General features: G+C 44.0%; 1 protein-coding gene across 1 annotated transcript in view; it reads right to left on the bottom strand.

The window, feature by feature from the left end:
- The window catches only part of MYO10 (myosin X), a 519,868-nt gene extending 498,421 nt beyond the window's left edge, over nucleotides 1–21,447 (bottom strand). The window contains exon 1 of the mRNA XM_078687614.1: nucleotides 20,972–21,447. Coding sequence (XP_078543740.1) covers nucleotides 20,972–20,992 — 21 coding nt within the window. The 5' untranslated portion in view covers nucleotides 20,993–21,447. The remainder of the gene's footprint in view (nucleotides 1–20,971) is intronic.
- Between the last annotated feature and the right edge of the window lie 319 nt (nucleotides 21,448–21,766).

Below are 21,766 nucleotides of genomic sequence, written 5' to 3'. Positions count from 1 at the left end.
TGGAATCCTCTGCAGCTTCTTCTGCTGTGAATACAAATTTTATTGCTGTGACCAAGCCAGAACTACTGGCTTTGTCAGTGTTTAACCAATTTGACAAATATGTAGTTTTAATTTCAGGCCACATCAGAACCAGCTCCCCAAAGGAAATGGTGAGCCTATTTTATAGCTGGCTGTATTCTAGGCAGTTAGCTAATTTGGACAATAGAAATTATCTATCAGATATTAATCAAGCAGAGGTTGGCTGTTTTGGAGTGTAATGATATGAACATCCACTTTTGTGTCATGGGCTATTATCCAGTATCGCTAAGGCACTATAGAGAATCACCTGCTCGGGGACGAGGGAGGGTAGATGGGGTTGGTTACCAATAAGCTGAGAGTGGGGGGTAGTTTTTTTAAGTGCAATACGTATTACTGTGAGATGTGAACTTGGTTGTAAATTAATCTCCTGGAGAACTATTGACCAACTATGAAGATCTCTACAGTAGCGATAAGATATATACCTGTTAACCAAGGATCCACATTGGTTCACATGTTCATTCCAAAGATTATACTGTACTGGTATATGTAACATAAATGCCTAATACAGCTTGTTAATAAAAAAAAATATTTGAGAATCCCCTGCTCATATGATTGGATGACGATGGGCCCATTTGAATTTGTTTTTCATTAGCAAACAAACACATACATAACACATGGATACTATCCCAAGAGAAGACCATACTCATTAATTAATGTCTAGACACATTGGGCAGGCTGGAGGTCAAGGTTGCGGGTAATTGGTTCCAGGCTGCTGCTATGTGGTTGTTGCACACACAGAAGGCATGGGAAGAGATGCCATGCAGGGCCATCATTTGAAGGGATTGGCCCGGCTAATCCTATCACTCCCTGATAGTTAAAAAAATTCAATTTTTAAATCAAATTAGTCACACTGTGTACCAAAAATCCAGCAATTAACTAACATATTATATACTTGGCTGAGAGGAAAGTTTACAATGCATGTTGTGGCATGTCTTGTCTGATTAATCCAATGTATATGCAACGGAAGAGGGGGGCAGATGTGTGTGTGTGTACGCCCACGAGCAATAACAAACAGGTTTTTAACTTTAGCAGAGACCTCAAGCCTGATGCATTGCAAGCGAGGGGGCAGAACCAGTAGTACTAAAACCCTTTATGGCAGCCGCGACCTGTGCAGGTAAGAGCAGTGGGGCCAGGTAGGGGAAGGGGATTTCGACAGACGTCAACAAGGGGAAATTAATTATTTATTTGATTTTCTCTCGTGGTCGTCTGTTGAATCTCCCCCAACCCGGCCCCATCGCCTCACTGTTCTTACACGTATGGCTCACGGCGGATTTTTAAACTAGGGCTGCTGACCAGTAAAGTCACCTCACTAAAGGAATAGGGAACCTGTGATAGCCTGTCTTTGAAAACACCACAAATGCTGACAGAGGAAACACATTTGAGTGGTCACTTTGGTGTATTTATTATTTATTTAGCGCAAACATGACCCAAGAGGGTATCAGAGCGCTTTACAAGAGGTCAAGAAAAAAGAAACAATAAAACTGATAACAAAATCTAGAGAGAAATAGGATGGGTGGGACCAAAAATTGGGGAGGAGGCCATCACAGATTCCATGCCACCCACTGAATGTACATATACATGATCACAGAAGTCCAATACTTTACGTAAGAATTTGTTGAATATACTCTCCATCTATATTCTTTCAAGTTTTGGGTGCTGCTGCATCTCTTTATTTATTTTAAAAGTTTTGAATAGCGCGAGCAAGACCCCGATGGGTATCAGAGCGCTTCACATTAATGGAAGCGCAACAATAGCTCCAGCGACACTGACCACATCATCACACCTGCTGAGGAGGAGGACTAGAAGCTGAACTAAATGTCACTCGATTCAGAGCTCTCCTATGCCATGAACAGCTTCTGGGAAGCACCCCCTTGTAGAAGGACTACAGACTGCTGAAGATGGTGGGAGGAGACGCTCTCTTCACCTCTGGGTACTGCTCCATACACATTTAGTGAGTGTGCTTGTGTAAGTTTTACATTTAATGTGCCTTTTTCATTTCGCTGATATCACTTCTGGTGCTGTCATTGATTCCAATGTTTGTGAGACACGTGTGACGTCATCTCACATACTAATGAATTCTCACTCCTAAAAATGTTGGAAACGTAAGTGCTTTGCCTTGGAAGGACATTTTTCCGTGTTGAGCCGAATGTATTTCGTTCACGTTTTCAAGCTATTCACCTTTTCACTTCACCACCTCCCTTCAACTTCGACACCCGCCTCCCCCATCCCCCATACAGAAATGTGAAGTTAGCTCAATGTAATCTCTTGTGTTCTGGCGAAGGCTGCCCGAGGCGTCACACAAGGCGCTGCAGGCGGCAAAGTACTGTGTAATGAGGGATTAGAGGGGAATGAATGGGAAAGGCTGCTCCTCACGACGGCCTCCCCTCCTCCTGTCCCACTGAAATCTGAAGTGTTGATCCCAAGAGGTTAAAGTCTCAAGAATTCAACAAGACGAGCACGCTTTACAAATGGCGCCGAGCGCACGTGCACGGATGGTTACAATTAGCCAAGCGACAGCGACCATTTTTCCCAAACAATGTCGAAAGGCTCTCTCTGCTTCTTGCCCTTCCCCGCACCACCTCGGCACCACTTCGGTCTCTTAGGGAGGCCTGGTTGCGTGTCTCACCCCAAAGCAGATTTCAATTTGTGAAGCTTCTAATTACACTCTTTTGAAAAGGCAATAAAGTAAATATAGGGGGCATTAGAACACCGGAATGTTGAGAGCACCATTGTAAACAATGGAGTAGCTCTGGACTTAAAATGTCTGGCGTAAACCTTCGGCTCCAACATCCCAATGTTTGTCTTTCTTTTTTTTTATCTAGAACATTCTCTCCTCAGTAGGTGGAATGTTCTAATAGCCTTACATCCCTTCTGCCTTGGGCTATACTGGTTGTTGAGGGCCCTCTTTCTCATTATAGGCCCTCACTCAGTCCTGTGACTCGGGTTCAGGCCTTTTATAAATGGTATCGCCCTCGGCAGCGGGCTATGAAGCTATAGTAGTGTCTTAAACATGGCACAAACGCACATCTTGTACACAGCTGCGAGCAAAGTTCAGAGTAAGATTTTGCAGCCATTTAATGCAAACTAAGCACTTGTATTGATAAAATAGGTAACTGTTTGTTCTGTAATCATTTTCCAATTTTAAACATGAAGAAGCACCTAAACAGTTAGGAAGGTACACCTTGCATGGATAGGATGGCCAACATTTGGGAACACTAGAATTATGTGGTAGTAGAAGGTCGAATTATGTGGCAGAGTTCACTAAATTATACCACAATTAAATACAAATTATGCAGCACATACTGTGCTGAAGGTTAAATAATCCACCACATTCTCTAGCTTCGTGCATCTATTTTTCAGTTAAAGCACAGGTATGCTAGTTTATGAACACTGCCCTTTCTACCACCAAGAGTAAACCAGTTTGTGTAAAACAGACTTCTCCAAAGCATAGCTTGTGAGCTGCTGATAGCTTTCCAGGTACCTGTTTGTAGCTCTCCCCTTTTGTATCGCTCTCCTGTGTGTAGCCAAGCCCACTAAATTAAAAGCTTTAGTTTGGTTAAATAATATATGAATACCATAATTGAAAAGAGTGTCTTAGAGTGAAAATGTGTATTTTCAGATGTCAAATGCTGATGTTTCGAGAAAAATGGTTGAATTGCCAAACTACATTAAAAGCTGACATTTGAGAAATAATCATGCTGCGTTGGTGATGCTTATTACGAATATTATTACTTTGGTGCCAGGGAATCGCAGCTGTGGCTGATCTATATGATCAATGAAGAGGCACTTTCAAGTTGATAAAGCTTTTTCACGTTACTGCTGGCAATCCTGCCTGATCCTCAGTGGTGATCATTGCTAATAAGCTTGCATGCGAGGCCATAAGGTAATTTTATTAGGATGTGGTCAATATTAAAAAACAAACATTAGTAGTTCGGGATGATTTTCATTGTATGTAAGTAGCTCTTACTACCGAAAATGTTGGAGACTCCTGGTGTAAAAAAAGACGGCACTCATAAGAAAACCAGTCGACGGGTAGACCTGTGTTCTAAAACTTTTCTTCAGTTTTAGGTTTAGCCCGTGTTCAAAGTATTGTGCCTCTACCTATAGGAAACAGTCTTGAACAGCAGCATAGCACATTTCATATTCATAATTATGCATATCCCTTTATAATTCAAGATATTGAACCTTAAGAGATGCAACATATTTGGAATTATTCTAAACACTGAGTGCCCTCTTGAAATAGCTGGTTCTTTGATAACAGTTTCTGCGTTGCAAGCATGTTTCTGTGGTGTTAAAAATGGGTACACATTGAAACAAATATTCCAATAACAAAAAACTGAATAACTATTTCCACTCAGCATAAATTCCGTTTGAGTGCTTAAAGTTTTTTTTCCTTCTGCATTGTTGTGGTTAGTCTGATGAAGTGTATGTAATATTATTGTTATGCTATAATCCAGATTTATAAAGTGCAAACATATCACCCCTCAAAGACAGCGGTCTTCAAAATCCCCCGCCACCCCCCAAAGTGGGGGAAAAAAATCATAAAACCCCTCTCAGATTTTTCACAATTATTTTATTAAATTGGCAATGATTAAATAGGTCTCTATGTAATTGATTGTATTTTAAAAACAGAAACAGAATGTGCAGTTACGTTCTGTTACTCTTAAAAATGCAATTAAATACATGAGCCTCAAACATTATATTCTGGTCAGGCAGGCCTTACTAACACATACAAGTATCCACAGTGTAACTATTAAAAGTGGGGGTGGGGTTTCAAGAATATTTGGAGTCTATTCCCTTTTGACACCTTTTTCCAGCCAGGATATAAATAGCAAAAGATATGAGTGATGGCCCATAACAGAGCCGCTTGGTGGCACTAATTGTTTTCATCTTAAAGCAAAGCACTGTTATCAGTACAATGCTTCTTTTGGCCAGAGCCCGCCCACCCCCCAAGGATCACTTGAGGCCCCCCTAGGGGGCGCCGCTCCCCCAGTTTGAAGACCCCTGCCGTAAGGTTTCAAGGCGCTGGGGGGCGTTGGGGAGAATAAGCGAGTTATTGCCCAGAGTCACATGATGCTGAGCTGCCGCAGGTGATCGAACTATGATCCCTGTGCTCCAGATTTAGCAGTTCTGGCCGCGGCACCACACCTCTCCCATATGCTATCTAATAAATGCAATATCATGGGGTATAACAAATAAGATTGCCTCCAGATGGGTGTATTGAGTGATTTCCAGAGCAGGACGGCCTGACGACTGAAGGATCTACCTCAGTCTATATCTCAATATTATACTTATAATCAGGGGCTGTCGGCCAGCCCTCTTCATACATAGACCTGTTGTTGTGCCATTCACATTTTTCGTCCACCCACTACAGTGTATAGCGTGGGCCAATGGGTCAGCCCACATCAGGCATTGGCTAACTTGACAAGTGTTTATGGCAGACAAAAGTGGCTCTTGATTCATTCTTCTCTGTTTAGTTCCTGAGCCAGTAGGACAAACACCATACATGGACAGACATTTTAGAACACCCACATCACTGAACTATGAGTCCTATGCCCATAGATTATTTTGTTGTCTTTTTTACACCCTGTGGAGTGTTGATTTAGGCCCAATAAACTTTAAGGCAGTAAAGATACTGGTGTGCACCACTGAAGTGCAGCACATCGGACCACCTCTGGCATTCATCACATCCTCTGCATAAGTTTACTCGCTGGCAGGTTACAGCTGTTTTCTGTCTCATCCACAAGTTTTAATTAAAGAAAGGCCCTTGCTGACAGCGTGGTCACGTTAAGAATTCCTACTTTTATTACTTTAATAAATCTGTTTACAGTATCTTCTTTCCATCAGTGTGCTGGAGTGGAATACATTAGGATGGCTTTTTGCAGACCTTGTAGTCTACCCTGGCATTCCTCCCCCTTGCTACCACTTGGAAAATAGCTATTTAAGTTTACAGAAGGAAATAATTTACACCTCATTGGTTTATGGGTTCACTCTTCTTTGGAACTTAAAATGAAGCGACAAGGAAGTCATTGTGCTCACAACTTATATTTTAGTTATTTTGTGTTTTTAGGCAACTAAAATGTAAATCATTGAGATCTGCGCACAACAAACGTTCGACCACTCGAGGGCACACGACACAGACCGAAAGGGAGGATCCAGAAAGGAATGTTTATTCAAATTAGAGGAAAATGCATGATTTAACAGTGCTGATCTGACAGATCTTACTTGTTGTCATTTTATGGGATTCTTTTTGAGTGCACTACCACCATATTCACGAATTCATGGGCTTGCCTTGCGGCATGATGACTCATAACCAACATACTTTGTCATTTAAGAGGAAATGAGAAGCTTTTTTATAATTTTCTGAACTGGTAATGATACTAACAAAGAAAGGTTCCAGCGGTGACTATACCATTTTGCTCTTTTCCATTTCTCCCTGACCTAGGAATGACCAGTAGAGGTTTAACTGAGGATCTCAGCCGTGGCATAGCTAAACTTGAAGGGGCGCCCCTGCAAAGTATATGGAGAGCTCTCCCACGCTCCGGACCCAGTCAGGATTTCTCAGGCCAGGAGCCCGCCACCCGTGCAGAGTGCCAGAGGGGGCTCCTGGAGCTCAGGGGCTGTGGCGGCTTATTGATACCCCACTGGATCTCAGGTTTGTGTAAGGCCACTAGAGCTGTGCTTTTCAGAGAGAAATGGGCGACCAGTGTCGGAAAATGGACGAAGAGCGGCATATGTTGCCTTACACCAATCTGGCATGCCGCCCATGGTTTGTTCAAATACCAAAAGGTTTCTGATGGAGAATACCAGTCTTGCTTAACAACTTGTATAACAGGCACGGGGGTAGCCCCATATACCCTGATTAGTGTTGTCAAGATGGGCATGGAATGATGGCTCCTACAAAACACATGAATGAGACATAAAGGTGTATGAACCAAGTGTACAAAAAGACTGGTCACACAAAGTGGTCGCAAAGTGTGCACCAATGTTTTGAGACCAATCTTTAATTTTGCGATGCGACCTGTGTGCTAACTGGTTGCATCCAAAATGTGCAGTCCCTTGGGGTGGGGGTGGGGGAGCGGGTCACGGGGGAGGAGGTCACAAAACCTTGTGCCCAATCATTATTAAATAGGCTGGTGACACTCTGAGGTTGGCAGCAATTACAGGAATGGAGGCCTGCAAGGAATGGCACACCATCATTACAGTGTTCGCCTTCCCAAATGAGAAACATTTCGTTTTAATAAGCAGTATTTTCCTTAAAGGAACTGATGCAGTCTAAAAATCCATTTTGGGAACACAGCGGGGGAGAAGTTGTGGCTCCTGGACCCAATGCCTGCACTCCCTGTGGCCACCAGACACAATTCCCAAAGGGGACAGATCCCCCTTTAGGAACCTGTTGCCACCTCCTTTGACTACAGTTGTAGTTACAAACCAGCTCTACATACCATTTTGAATCACAAATAGGAGGAGAAACCCCCTTTCTAACCCTGATTCAGAATGCAACAGTGAACGGATTTTGTAAGTAGGAAATATTTTTGTCTCGCAAAATGTGTAGTATATAGCAAAAAGACATTTTCAGTCTCCACGCTGTGATTTAGCAAATCGCAGGGCTTACAACCATAATTTGACTTTATGCATTTGGGTCTTTTTGCCTCAAAGATCTAAACCGGAAAAAACTTTTGACAAATGAGGTGTATTAATAAGAATGGGCAGGTATTTCATCCTTCGTGGCTCGGGCAAGGCATTTAAGACTTTTAACCAGGAAAAACTAAGAACATCAAATACCACAATCTTTGATATGACGGAATTCGTTTTTTCCCCACCCTGTTTAGGTGATCCAGGCTCTGGATGAGCATGAGGATGCAGTGAGTTGAACAGTATTTCATTTCCATATTAGAAAATGACTGTAAAACGTAATTCTGAAACCACAAATTTGATTACAGGTTTCAACTAAACAGATAAAAACGGTGATGGTGGAGCTCTGTGTGTCTTTTGTTTGCATGATTCTGAAATCTTTCTTATAGGTATAATGATCTAAGAAGATCTGGCCTTCTTTAAGTACCATTACTGACTGCAGACTCTTGACGAAGCAATGGGAGGGTGGCATGTTCTGTAGTGGTGGCAGAAGCTGATAGGTTAAACAATACCATGGGCCTTATGCTAAATCAGCAAATATCTCCCTTGAGGTTAGTGAGGATGGGAACCTGTGCGCGGTCTGTACCACGCGCAGAGAATAAACCATCCCAAACAGAGTTGGAGGGATGGTGTTCAACAAAAATAATGATTTCGGCACCTGCAATATGAATATATCCCAGGCACCTCTGCTGCTGCGTCAAACTGGTTGTACCTTCAACAAAAAAGCACACTTTATTCATTAAAGGAAGGCACTCCAAATCTGCATCGGGTAAAATGAATAAGGGGGGCTAATTGGTCTACCGACCAAGGGACCCAAGCTCCAATACTTTCCACTTGACCTAAGTGTATGACCAGGAACAAACTACTTTGTTTCCTTGTGCCTCAGTTGCTTTTACCACCCAAACTGGTAATGCAAATAAACCAGACACCTCCTACACACACCATCACCATACACACAAAAAAATATTGTTTTCAAAATAGGAACAAACTACTTTGTTTCCTTGTGCCTCGGTTGCTGTTACTGCCAAAACTGGTAATGCAAATAAACCAGACACCTCATACACACACCATCACCATACACAAAATATGTTTTTGTGTTTTGTTTTCAAAATACAATCATTCCCGATTGCACCTGGAGAAAGAGCACCATAAAGCAATTAAAATACACCATGAAGCAATTAAAGTGCATTCTTCCTGAGAATGTTCGCGTTGCTAATCACGCAGGTTGCCCGAGTAGGTTTAAATGCCGGTCAGAGGGCTCGCCGGGTGCTTTGCATGCGCTCGCACCTGGCTGCAAAAGACGCCGCTCCTTTGCTGTGACTTCTCACCCTGGGGCGGTTTCCAGGTGAGGCTGACGCCAGCCGCAGTCAGCTGACGCGGAAGCACTTCCTGGCAACCGACGATAGGGTCACGCTTCTCATTTGAAGCACGCCCAGCTGCACTTTCCAGGACGCAGACGGGCTGGCGCAATGGAGCGATTACCTGGCGCGTCCGCCTCGCTGCGTCACGCGCTGCACGTTGCCAGGAGCCGATTAGGAACATGAAGACATCTCCCACGCAGAGGTGACTGAGAACGACAAGCGGGAAAAAATATCTGACTGGATCGAACAGGAAGCTGTCCCTATGATGCCCTTTTTAAGGGCAGCAGATAAAACACCAGCAACATAGCTTGCAACCTTTCTGGTTTGTTGTGGGCTATAGTTTGCAAAATAAAAACGTCTGTTCAAACAATGTAGGATTCGACTTGTGAATAACTAATGTATTTTAACATATGGGCATGACTTGTGAATAACTGATGTATTTTATAATGAAAGCTCTTCGTCTAAATTGGGAGCATCCCAGAGATCCTTCCTTTGTTTTGCAGACTAGTTTATTTATAATTAATGTGGGTCATGAAGCTTCGATTTGCCTCTAGCAGATGCCTGGGCTATTTACCCTACAAAGAAGAGTCACAAAAAGAGCTAACCTCGTGTCAGGAGATCCCTTTATTTAGAGAATGCATTATGGTATTTTTTCAGTCGATTTCTTAAACATATTTTCTTACACTCGTAATAGCTTATGTCACTTTCTCGTTTGATACTGATAGTTTTACCAACTCATATGCCAGAAAACAGATTACATTTGAGCAGGCAATTTAGAGGATCACTTTACTGTGTGAACACTCTCCATCTAATTTCGGATTATCTTTTTAGTTTTGCTTGGCTTCCATGCTTGTAATGTTTTAATAAGAGTTTTCTGACTTTTAAGTGCAGGCCGAATGGACTTTTTGCAGCAGGCAAAGTTATAATATGAGGGTCATATAAGGGAAATGGGGTCATTTTTAGTCAAAAACTATCGCAAAACGTGGGAGGGGCAATCCAAATGAGAACTACCAGAGTGCCACACAGCAATAGTACAGCTCTCGGTATCCATCTGTACCGAGGACCCTGAGGAAACTTCCCTGAGTTCTTGTGAACCGTAAAATAACCTTCAAGACCCTGCACCCCACTACTTACGTTGCCACCGCACGACTCCAAAATATTCCAGCAACAAAGCCAATAACCCTTATGCTGTTCTCTAACCCAAAATCTACTGTGATATCTGCACCAATGAAGGTCTTCAAACACATGTAACACTGCAAGCAAACTTGTTGTACTCCTACATACCTACAGTATTGCTCAATGTCACAAAGTATTACAATGCACATCTGATGTGTCCAAATAAAACAATGAGACTTGCTGAGAGCCTGTACTGTACACTGACATTGCAACTGGTCAGATTGGAGCATAGAAAAAACTGTACACAACTTCAGGCCTTCAAAAGAAACACAAAGTCACCTCTTCTAGGTGTTGTACCACCATATCCAGAGTAAGTAAAGCATGAATGAGTCACAGAGTCTTCTCAGGCACTGCACCCAAGATTTTGAACTCTCTTCCACCGGAAGTCTGACAAATTTCTTCCACTGCTTCCTTCCAAAAGGGATTAAACAAAATTCTGATGACTACGTTTTTGCCTTAAAAGGCCCGGGACCCATTGCTTGTTGACTGCCTACTGGCTGATTACCAGTTTAATGTGCACCTTTGATTCGCAGCACTCGCCTGCTTTGCTCACTTATGTATTGAAAGTTCTTCTGCATGTACCGTACCCACCCTACCCTAATTGTGATGTACTCATATCTTGCTCATTTTATGTATACTTTAGTTATGCTTGTCCTTCTCACCTCCTTACACCACCTATCCTAACTGTAAAGCGGTCTGATACCTGCCTGGGTCACGTTTGCGCTATATAACACTTTCTAAATAAAAAAAACAAATGTTGTAGTGCCATATTAACAAATCTGACTCACTTAGACTGCCGGAGTAACTACAACTTACATCAATGCTGAAATATATGACGGCACTAAATACAGTCAATGCAGCACATATGTGCTTATACATTCATTTTAGGCCTGGCTCAACTGGAGAATTTTTGTATACAAACACCTGTTTCCACGCCTGGAGAAATACCATCCTTTTTAGATTTCCCCTGGAACCAGCCCTGGTTGTTTGATGGTTAAGGCGTATGATGAACAATAACATATATACAGTGAGTGAGCTTTGGGTTCGCCACTCGCTCTGACTGGATGGCTCTCTTTCCAATTTTGGTTTAGATAGGGATCTGCTCTGGCTCTAGGATTTCTCTAATGCTATTACACCTCTGTCTCCGTTCTGACCCTAATGAAATATGGGCACATCTCATTCAAATATTTCCTAATCCACTACCAACACGAGGCCCATCAGTAAAAAAGACATGTAAAAAAAAGTTCCTCACTTTTCTTTATGAGTTAGCCACTTACTGTGTGGATTTTATTCAATGGTGATACATTTCTTGCAAACACAACACAAGCTGTTACTAGAAGGTAATGTGTCCTGACCTTGTGTTTATTCTAAAAGGTTCCTTATTAATTCAAACAAAAGTTTGTCATGCATTGGACATCAAGTTTGCTTTCGGGTCTGCTGCCTAGGTTCTGCTGCTTGGGGGATCCACATGCTGCCCATTCAGAGCATTCAGGGTTATCAATGCTGGTGACAATTACAAAGATTGTCCTTGTGGGAATCACCACACAGGTTGGTCATGTAGGCCCATGTTTTTGTTCTCCAGGAAACACAAGTGAAATTGGCCAAAAAAGTGGCTGCTCACATATGCATCAAGACTTCATTATGTAATATAGAGCCTTGCACATGTTATGGAAAATTACACTGTACTGTTGTGGTTAAAATTCGAAATTGTCCAGTTAATTTCAGAACTGGATATTCAGGTCTCGTGGGGTCTACAGGTTCTACCCGGAGGAGCGTCGCCCCACTGCTTTCTCACAGTGCGGGAAGCAAAAACATAAAATGGTTTTATTAATACCATTTTATGTCTCTGCTTCTCACACTGCGAGAAAGCAGAAGGGTTTGGTTGGGGGTAAGCGGGTCTGCTCATGGGCAGGGGAGGAGTGGCTTGCCTAATGTTGTGGGCCCTGACTGTTTGGTCGGCCCTCTGGGGCCAACCAAACCAGTCATGTTGTGTACTCTCCCTTTTCTCCATGTTAGGCTGCATGCAGCCTCCATGCAGAAAATGGCCTCCCCATAGACGTCTGTGTGGTCGGCGTTCCAAGCAATCACAACGCTGCCATTGCAGCATGTGATTGGCTATGGGGAAGGGAGAGAAGCTGTCTGCTTCCTGTTCCTGCAAAGTTAGGAAAGCAGGAGCCAGAGCTGAGAAAACGCAGGACCCGGAAAAGGTACGTTTTGAAAATTATTGTTATTATTTGACTCCCCTTCCCTTGTGACCATTCGCCCATCCTCCCCACCCCACCGACTCTGCCCCCTTACCTGTGAGCCATGCCAGCAGCGACTGCCTGCACATACATATTGCAATGCGCAAAAACTCATAAGCCACAGCTGAACACAACAGAAAACGCCTGCATTCGGTCACCCGAAATCTACACAAGGACCCAGGCAGGTAGAAGTTGCACATTACTTAGAACTTTTTTTTTTTTTAGGTCGTGTACTTGGGATACCCAATATCAGCTTCTTTTTACCGATTTCATATGTTCTTATAACACCCAGCACATTTGCCTGGTTAATTTATTTTTATCTAGCAAATGGATATTGGCTTCAAAGCTTGTTGGAGCTGTATACACAAATTATTAATAATGATTGGCAAGGCAATCATTGATTCAACACACTGGGCTATCCTCTGGACAGTATTTTACAGGCATGGCTTGTGTTTTTATGTCAAGACAGCTGAAAATATTGGAAGAAAAACAGCAAAGCCACCATTTTTACAGTATAATTTTAAAAAGGGGAACGCAAAAAGAACACACTTTAACTGTTTTAGTGCAGTGCACACTGTCAGTAAATACATATTAAATCAATTAGGAGAAATATTGCCACATCACAAGAGACTACAAAGAATGTTACATAAAACCGTTTGGCTACTCCTAATCAAGAAATGTCTGGCATCTTTCTCTGAAAAAGATGGCAAACCTCATACCCAGTTCTCGCCCAGCTTTTTTAAGCACCATATTTACAAATTAGAACGGAAGACATTTCGGTTAGCTGTACAGTTGTGAGGCTGGATAAACATTAAAGCGAGGCGCTTTAATACTCGGTGATGCTAACGACTGCTGCCATCATGTCAAAGGATATCAAAGCTTTTACACAGAGATCAAAGTCACAGGGAGCAACCGCAAATGAATTAAAGTCCCACGTGCTGGCGTGCAAAAGCTTCGGATCAGGGCAGGCTGTAGGGCTGGCTTTCGTGCCTTATCTGGCTGTTATTATTTGAAAGTGCACATCTGGATTATAAAGGCAGTTGGTTTGTGCACCGCCCAGCGGTGGCGTTTGTGCTGAAGGAGCCACGTCCTCTGATTTTCTGTGTTAATGTTTGGCACAGTGTACCATGGCATTAATTTGGCCCCCATGGTCACAGGTTAGAAGCAGGTGGGTCTGCTTGGTCTTTCATCCTATCAAAGTTGATAAAAAGGGTAACAGCAAACACGTTTTAGCTCAGAGCCAAGAAATCCACAGGCACATGTGCACTTTAAAAACGCACTTGTTTTTATCATGTTATGTTATATTCCCAAATTACTACATAGGTCCCACAATCGATAGAGCTAACAAAAGACGCACGAAGGTCCAAGATTTCCTAGAACTGCATCATTATTACTAGGGCTCCCTGTTTTCCGTTTTTACTGATTTTTATAGATAAGTACAGAAAGAAAAACATTTATTTTATTTTCTGTATTTATTTTTAAATGTGGATAAAAACCTTAGTTGGGTGCTTTTTGAGTGATTCTAAATACACTTTGCCAGGACTGCCAGGCCAATAACTGTGTGGATTGATTGATAGGTGAGGAGGTTAAAAAAGAAAGGAATTTTAGTAAAGAGGCTTAAACAGCAATACAAATACACACGGCTGATACTGTAATGTGCATATTTTTATATAAGTGCATTGATTTATCTTCTGCAGGTGTTCATATCATTGAAACCTGGCAGGCATTCAAGCATGACTGCATATTTATTGGGCAAATAAATGTGGAAATATACCAGTTACAGCTTTACTCAGAAAACCCATAATAAATATGGATAAATACAGATAAAGTTCACAAAAAATAAATCTTGATAAATACAGACGGAAATGAAAAAAAAATACCATAAAACCGGGAGCCCTAATAATTACACACCTATTCTTACTGCCTTTTCCAGAGGTGTATGCGCAAGCGACTGAGCTTCTTTACTTCATTTGTCAATTGCTTACATTATGATAACCCTGGTCTCTAATTATTCACTAGTTTGTGTCTGCCTCAGTTTCACTTGTGCTCTCAAAAACTGTCTTTTGTGAACACAAATGTGAGATTCTGATCCATCAGAAGGGGGACATGTTCATATTTACACCAGCAGGTAGAATTTATGGCCATGGGAAATTTGCAAATGTGGTGGATTTTCTGGATTGGTAGAGTTAGTGTTGGAACCTTTGGGCACAATCACCTACATTTCCAATGCTTTTTCACCCTCAACTTGTAAATCTAACTTTAATGCTTAAAAAATACTAACTAAGGCTGAAAATGTGTTGTATAAGAGTTACAAACACCTCTCCCTTTTAGAAGGTGAAGGTTTTCTCTATATGAAACATATTCATGGGGAGGCAAAAATAAAAAATAAAATTAAGGTGCAGCACCTTAACCATAACCTCAAATTGGCATATTTGCACCAATGGAAAATATTCTTATTTAGGGTTAGGTATACATATACCTTTTTAGGTCTGGCTTGTCGGGCACATGTGTCTGCAGGACCAATTGATAGCAATTCTTTAAAATATACACAAATCAGACTTTTGCTCCACCAAAAGCATTTGTCTCTCATCCCATAGTATTGCCTGTTTGATGTATCATTCCACCTCCTAAGAACTGCTTGCATTGCAATGCATGACAGACTATTTTACATCTCAAACATATACTGTATCATCACACATTAAATTCTGTGGCTCATAGAGAGCCAACCCTTTTTTTCTCTGCGAAAGGCTTTTTATAAAGGTTTTATTCAGAAATCACGTGAATCACATATATGTAAACATATCTACACATATGTATCAGGGTGCAAAATCTAACTTAAAACAAAGGTTATAAATCTGGCTCTAATGCGGTAACGCGTCAAGAAACAGGCATACACAAATGCAGTTTCCATGTATGAGCACATTTAAATCAGACCTATTGATTTGCCAGTGCTTGTTTTTAGAGATTTCAAAACAGAAGCCCGTAGAAACAGTCAGAGCACAGCTACCACACTGCATGCAGCCTAAAAACACTGATAGCGCCTACTGAGGCACTACGACCACATTATAGACATTATGCAAATATCCAGCCCCCATTGATATTGCTAGTGAGTAGTCAATGATGCTGCAGTAAAAAACACTATTTAAAAGTTGTATTCATATTTAGGATTGTGAAAGGTATTTCCCACTGGCAAATATTGCAATATTTCTCTGGTTTTCTGTGAAAAGTAAGAACATTTTTACTCCATAGTGGGAGAATTCCCACTTTAATCAAAAACAGCCAAGCTAGTGTATGCAGAAACTTTCTCTGAATGGTAAACTTCTCCGGAACCTTTCTATGCACAATGATATTGATATTGCACAGGAAAAGAACTCTAGCTGCATTCTGCACAGTACGTCTGTTGCATTTACGCTAAATAAGGGTATACTTCACAAAAATAATGGCAAACATCACACTTGTACAAGCGGATGTTGCAAAAACTTTGCAAACTGCAAAAACGACCTTTGACTTTGCAACTCCAGTCAACCATACTCATATTATATGTATTTCCACAAAAGCAAGACTCTCCTCGAGTCCACTGATCATACATGAAGATGGACTGGCCTTTAGCCACAGGTGTGGGGATGGGGCTGATGGCAACCATTGGCCAGGCTCCACTGCAAAGCGGTACTAGCTGTCTGGGCCACATCAGGTAAAGCCATAGCAGCAGACGACCTGCTGAAGTAGCTCAGACACTCTAATGGGATTACTACATCGCCATTAGAAGACCTTTCATCATACTGGCGACAAAGCTGGCTTTGCCCCCATCAGCAAAATGACTGACAGTTGCCCATCTGCTTTCTGCATTAGTCGTCAGAATCCCACGCTTTGAGGCCAAGGAAGGGCTTGAAAACCACTTCAGATACTGCTGGCCTTAAAGGCACTGAAATCTCCGGGGGGAGGGGGCCATGGACCCAGCCAGGAATTGCAGATGTTGCTTGAATGCAATACCAGAGCACGCACTTCCATGCTGTCCTGTTAGGAGTTTGGGAAGCAGCAGGGTGCGCGAGCCCAGCAGGACACGTCAGAGGGTGCACAGCGGTACAGTGGGGCTGGGGTTTATGAACGCAACGCAGCTGCTGGTGTGAGCGGTTTAAGGTGAATATATAAAGCCTGCAGGACATTTTTCTCTATGAAACAGGACACCCAGCCGTGGTTTCCCAGGAGCTCTCGTCTACAAGGCCAGGACTCTGAGCCCCGTCGCGTGTGCGTCACTGTTCCCAGGGACAAACACCTGGCCTGGTAGACGAAGCACGAGGCCCTCGCTTCAACTCACAAGCATCAAAGTGCAAAGTTGTCGCGCGAAGATGACGTCGAGGAGTGCATGAAAACAGCCCACCAAAAGTGGTCCAACTAAATGATAAAATAGCTAAGTGGGTTAATGCACCGGCGTTAGAAACAGTTCTGCAACTTTCAGGTATGGAGACCGAATGCAAGTCAGGCCATCTCCCACGACCGTCTTTGGGGTGTCAATAATATGAACTCCGTTACAGCAGGTTATTAGTGATACTTAATTTTGTTAGGTAGCACATTAATGAGAGTTCTCCCTTGCAACAGAGACCTGGCCTGAGGCACAGCACACTCCATCTTTCCTCACAACTTACTTCTCCTCATTCCCTCCTTGCTAAACAGGGCATTGAGTGCTATACAAGCAGCAAGATTACATAACTGGGCTATATAATATATGGTTCTTTAGTTTGAGGGTTATTTGTACTGGGGCACAGATCACTTAGCTCGCTACCTACGCTCCTGTCATTTGTGGTGCTGAAGTATACACAAAAGTGATGGATGGCTTTCTTGGATTAATCTCAGCCTCTGTCCATTGTTACTTTACACACCATGCCACCCACCGTATGGACCCAGCCGTAGACAAATCAGTCTTGATCCTGCTCCAGTCCAGCCTGAACTGCAAGGCCATGTCCCCTGTGAACCAGAACCCAAGCAACCCAGGACGGGTTTCACCCTCATTAGGTCTCATCAGCCGGGTATGGCTTGATTCCAGTGTCACAGTGTGCATGGGACTCCCATGTGGGCATACCCATCCCACTTAGGCCGACACGCTGAAGTATAGAAAAATTTGATGGATGGAATGCTTTAATCAATCTCAGCCACTGGCAATTATTGGGGGCTGCATCCCGGTCCATCGTTATTTTCCCTCAATGAGGGAAAAACAGTCTTGGGTTGTTTGCAGTGGCGGCTGTCTCGAATCAAACCCGATAGGGTGGCAGGAGCAGGAGGGGAGAAGAGAGTTTGGGAAATATATATTTTTTAATCACTTACCTGCTGCTCTGCTCTGGTCTGTTCCCACTGCCAGCTGCATTGTTCCCCCTGTTCCTCTTGTCCCGGAAGTGAATGGCTCCCCAACCAATCCAGATGCTGATTTCTAGCATGAGAGCAGTGCCAGGATTGGTCTGAGTGGCCTCGGTTGCCACTCAGGCGGTGCCCTATGGGGTTTCTCCAACTTGACTTTACAATACAGCCAGGTTGGAGAAACATAACTGCACATGTGTTTTGGGCGGCCTAGGACGGTGACCAAACACACATGCACACTGATAAGTGCACAGTACTCCTCCCTGACATGGCCCAGCCACCCCTCCTGTCGAAGTAACTCCAACAGAGATAAAACGATAAAAACAATGTGTTATTATTGTTTTATCATCTGCTGGCAGTGGGGCAATGGTCCTCCGCCATTACGGAGGAGATGCCCCTGGCTGTTTGTGTTACAGTTCAAAGAAGACAGGGCTTGACAGTCTGGGCTGCACCAATCCTTTTGAAGCAGGGTTTAGACTTATATACGGCTGGGTCTCAGGGCCGGACTGGGAACCAAAATCGGCCCTGGCAAAGTGCTCAGCCCGCCCTCCCACCCCCCCGGGCGGGAGGTGGGCGAGCGCTTTGCCAGGGCCGCTTTTCAGCCGATTTTGTTACAGGGCCAATTTTGCAGCTATGCTGCAAAAACGGCTCTGCAACAAAAACTGCCCCCAGGGCCCAAAACCGGACCCCACCCTTGCGGCCGACCGGGGGATTGCCCGGTGCCCACAACGGCCAGTCCGGGCCTGCTGGGTCTAATCTGAGAAGGCATTTTGGGCAAAAGAACGATGGGTTGGAATCCTACCCCAAGGATTGTCAGGGGTTAGATTTATTGAAAGCATCGTCCCATCACCTTTCATGGGCTTCTTGTCTTTTGTGGAGCACTCCTCACCCTAAAAGATTTAATAGTGCACAGAAGCAGTACAATATAGTACATGCAGCAAGAATGGAATACACGAGCATGGAAGCACAGAAAGAGACAGGCAGAACAGCAATCAGTTACCAGCCACAACAATAAATAGCTAAATGATAAGACTAAATGTTAAATACAGATTCACTGAAGGACAAAGCTCTCTGCCAACAAGGTGGAGCCAACTTCCTTTGCAAACAGAAATTGGAAAGAACCTAACAAATCTCAGAAACCTGTTAAAGGAGTGGCAACTCTGTCAGAAGGGAACCCCCTCAGTTGAGTTACACGTACATAAGAAATTACATAGCCAATGCTTCAAAAAGGAAATTATACTGCCCCTAATTTAAAGGAAATTATGTTACTAAAGCTTTCATGAGGCTCAATAGAGCAGCAATTAATGGTGCAGTGCACTGGGGTCCACGGGCCCGAGGTGTCCACTGAGCCCCATTACTGTTGTGTTTTATACCTAACTAATGGCTATGGGGCCCATCTCCTTTGCTTGCACAACTGCCAAGGACCCCTTTTCTATACCACTTCTATGGATACTCTTACCTTTGCTTTACAGAGGAAATTACATTGCCAGTGCTTTGCTGTGAAAAAGATGTTACTACTGCTTTAAAAAGGAAATTACGTTCCCACTTCTTTACAGAGGATTATATATTACAAACGTTCTCTAACTCAGGCCCTGTGTCATTCTTGGAGATGTTTAGACTAGCACAACATATTTAGACCAGTTATGAAAGTACACTCTATCATTTCAACAGACTAAGCAATCACTGGAGATGTGGGCATTGACACACATTGTTTACCAGCCACCGACACGTATAATGTGGGCATCATTACACCTACAGTTCCAGGTGTCAGGCCATTCAACTGACCACTGGACGCCTATGACCCAAGCATATCACACAGGGAAGACACCTTAAGATCCAGATTACAGGAAACCTACTATAGATTCAGATGACTGGCAGCCTAAAGACCCAACCCCAAGGACAGCAACAGGTTATGCTGTATGACCTCATAGAAACAAGCTCAAGGATACCCATAGGTCCAGACATGGGCTACCTATGGACTCCTATGTCAGAACACCAATTGATGTCCCACCACCAAGAGATGAGGCTTCAGCCCTGATGGTACCATAAGCATAGGGGATCTAGCTGTCAGAACACACAGAGCAGAAATCAGGACTAGGCAGAAACAAGTATATGGTCACATTTAATACATTCAGACATCAGGATGCCTATATACCAAGATTTCAGGAAACCTATAGACTGATACACAAAAACACCAATACATCTAGTCATCAAGGCATCCTATAGATCCAAGGGCTGAGTCACAAAAAATCACTACAGAGCAGCACACTAGGAAACAACAGACGTCAGACCACGTAACAAGAAACAGAACATCAACATATCAACGCCACGAGACACGTGTATATATATATATATATATATATATATATATATATATATATATATATACAGTCACCAAGGCTTATGTATCCAGGCATCGGAAGTGCTTTTGATACAAATTTTAGGACACCTAGAGGCCCAGGTGTTGGGATACCAGTTTGGTCGACAGAACACATACTGACCGATTCCAACGCCATAGCGCCTATAGAGCCACACACTGAGACATATAGATGTAGCACGCTCGTCTGGGAAAACAAACCTGCTGCACAAAGAAGCCAGCGACCCATTACCACCACTTGCTGTCAGTAAACCCAGTGTGAATGACATGGGACACAACTCACCTTGAAATCCGTGCCAGTCACATGGACAGCAAGCGCCATGCAGTCGCCTAACCCTATTATGTGGCGCTATGAAATGTGACATTTTGTTAACAGACCAAGTAGCACATTAGCCCCAGTTCATAATTGTTTAAAACTTTTACGTTAATGCTTAAGTCTCCCGGTGTTATGAATGTTGTAACAAAAAGTATCACATTTCAAATTTAAATTAAACAGTGATATGATGGAAAGTAGGCTTAAAAATAATGGGTGCGAATACACAAAAGATTCGCGACTTTGTGACTGCTTGTACCGCAACTTCACTGCAAGGTCTTTGGAGCAGATTTGAAGGTCCCGGGCCAGGACTAACATAACAGATACATTTGCAATTTCGTTCAAGTACAAAGGAATAAGAACACCAGATGCATTGTTTCACATAGGCAAAATAAAACCTGACGGAGGAAGTACTGGACTGCTGTGGGTCGGCACTCACCACGCTGAAGAAGTTATCCATTGTGCCCTCCTGCAGTCCCGGAAGCCCCCCGTCCGGCGGTGGCAGCGGGGTCCCCTCAGCACAGCCTCCGACCCCGGAGGCGACCGCGGCTGCCTCGCAGGACCAGCGCACTCATCCCCGGTCCCGCCTGACTCCACCGGCCGCGTCCATCCAAAGCGGAGCCTCCTGCCCCGTCTCCCTCCGGCAGCGGCGCGCACACCTCCCGGGAAACCCTCAGATCCCGGACGCGTCCTCCGGGCGCATCCTGCTGGCACCGGGTCTGCTACAGAAAAGTGCCACCGGCCGCGCGGGCGCCTGGCGCAGAAGAACGGCCGCGAGCCTGCACTGTGTGTGCGCGAGACTAGTCTCCGTGCACCCAGGACCCCGCGCGCCGCTGCCCCGGCAGCTCAGCCCCGCTCCAGTTGTCCCGAGTGTCCCCTCAGGGTTTCACGCGCCGGGCACCAGGCCCCGCCCCCTGAAGGTGAGCCTCCGCCCCTTCTCCCCGCCCCTGCCCGGCGGGCCCTCAGAGGAGGATGGTAGGAGGCGCCCCCGCCGCCCGGCCCCCCGGAGCCGCAGACCGCTGTGCGCGAGCGCTATTCACAGCTCGGTGTCGGCGCAAGGGTGGCGCAGAAGCTTGAAGAGACGAAGGACGTGGAGAAGTGTGCTGCCCACCTCTAAAGACGCGTGCCTCCAACTGTCCCGTGTCTCAACACCTAACAGTGGAAATAAGGCACGAGGAAGCACAGATTGTGCTCAGTTCGAAGCGGTGAAGCTTTGCTGCGAGACCTCAAGTTG

The sequence above is a fragment of the Lissotriton helveticus genome, chromosome 4_1 (genome assembly GCF_964261635.1).
Source record: "Lissotriton helveticus chromosome 4_1, aLisHel1.1, whole genome shotgun sequence".
In the NCBI taxonomy this organism is placed as follows: domain Eukaryota; kingdom Metazoa; phylum Chordata; class Amphibia; order Caudata; family Salamandridae; genus Lissotriton; species Lissotriton helveticus.
The sequence above is the reverse complement of the archived record's forward strand: the minus strand, read 5'-3'. Positions and strand labels throughout refer to the sequence as shown.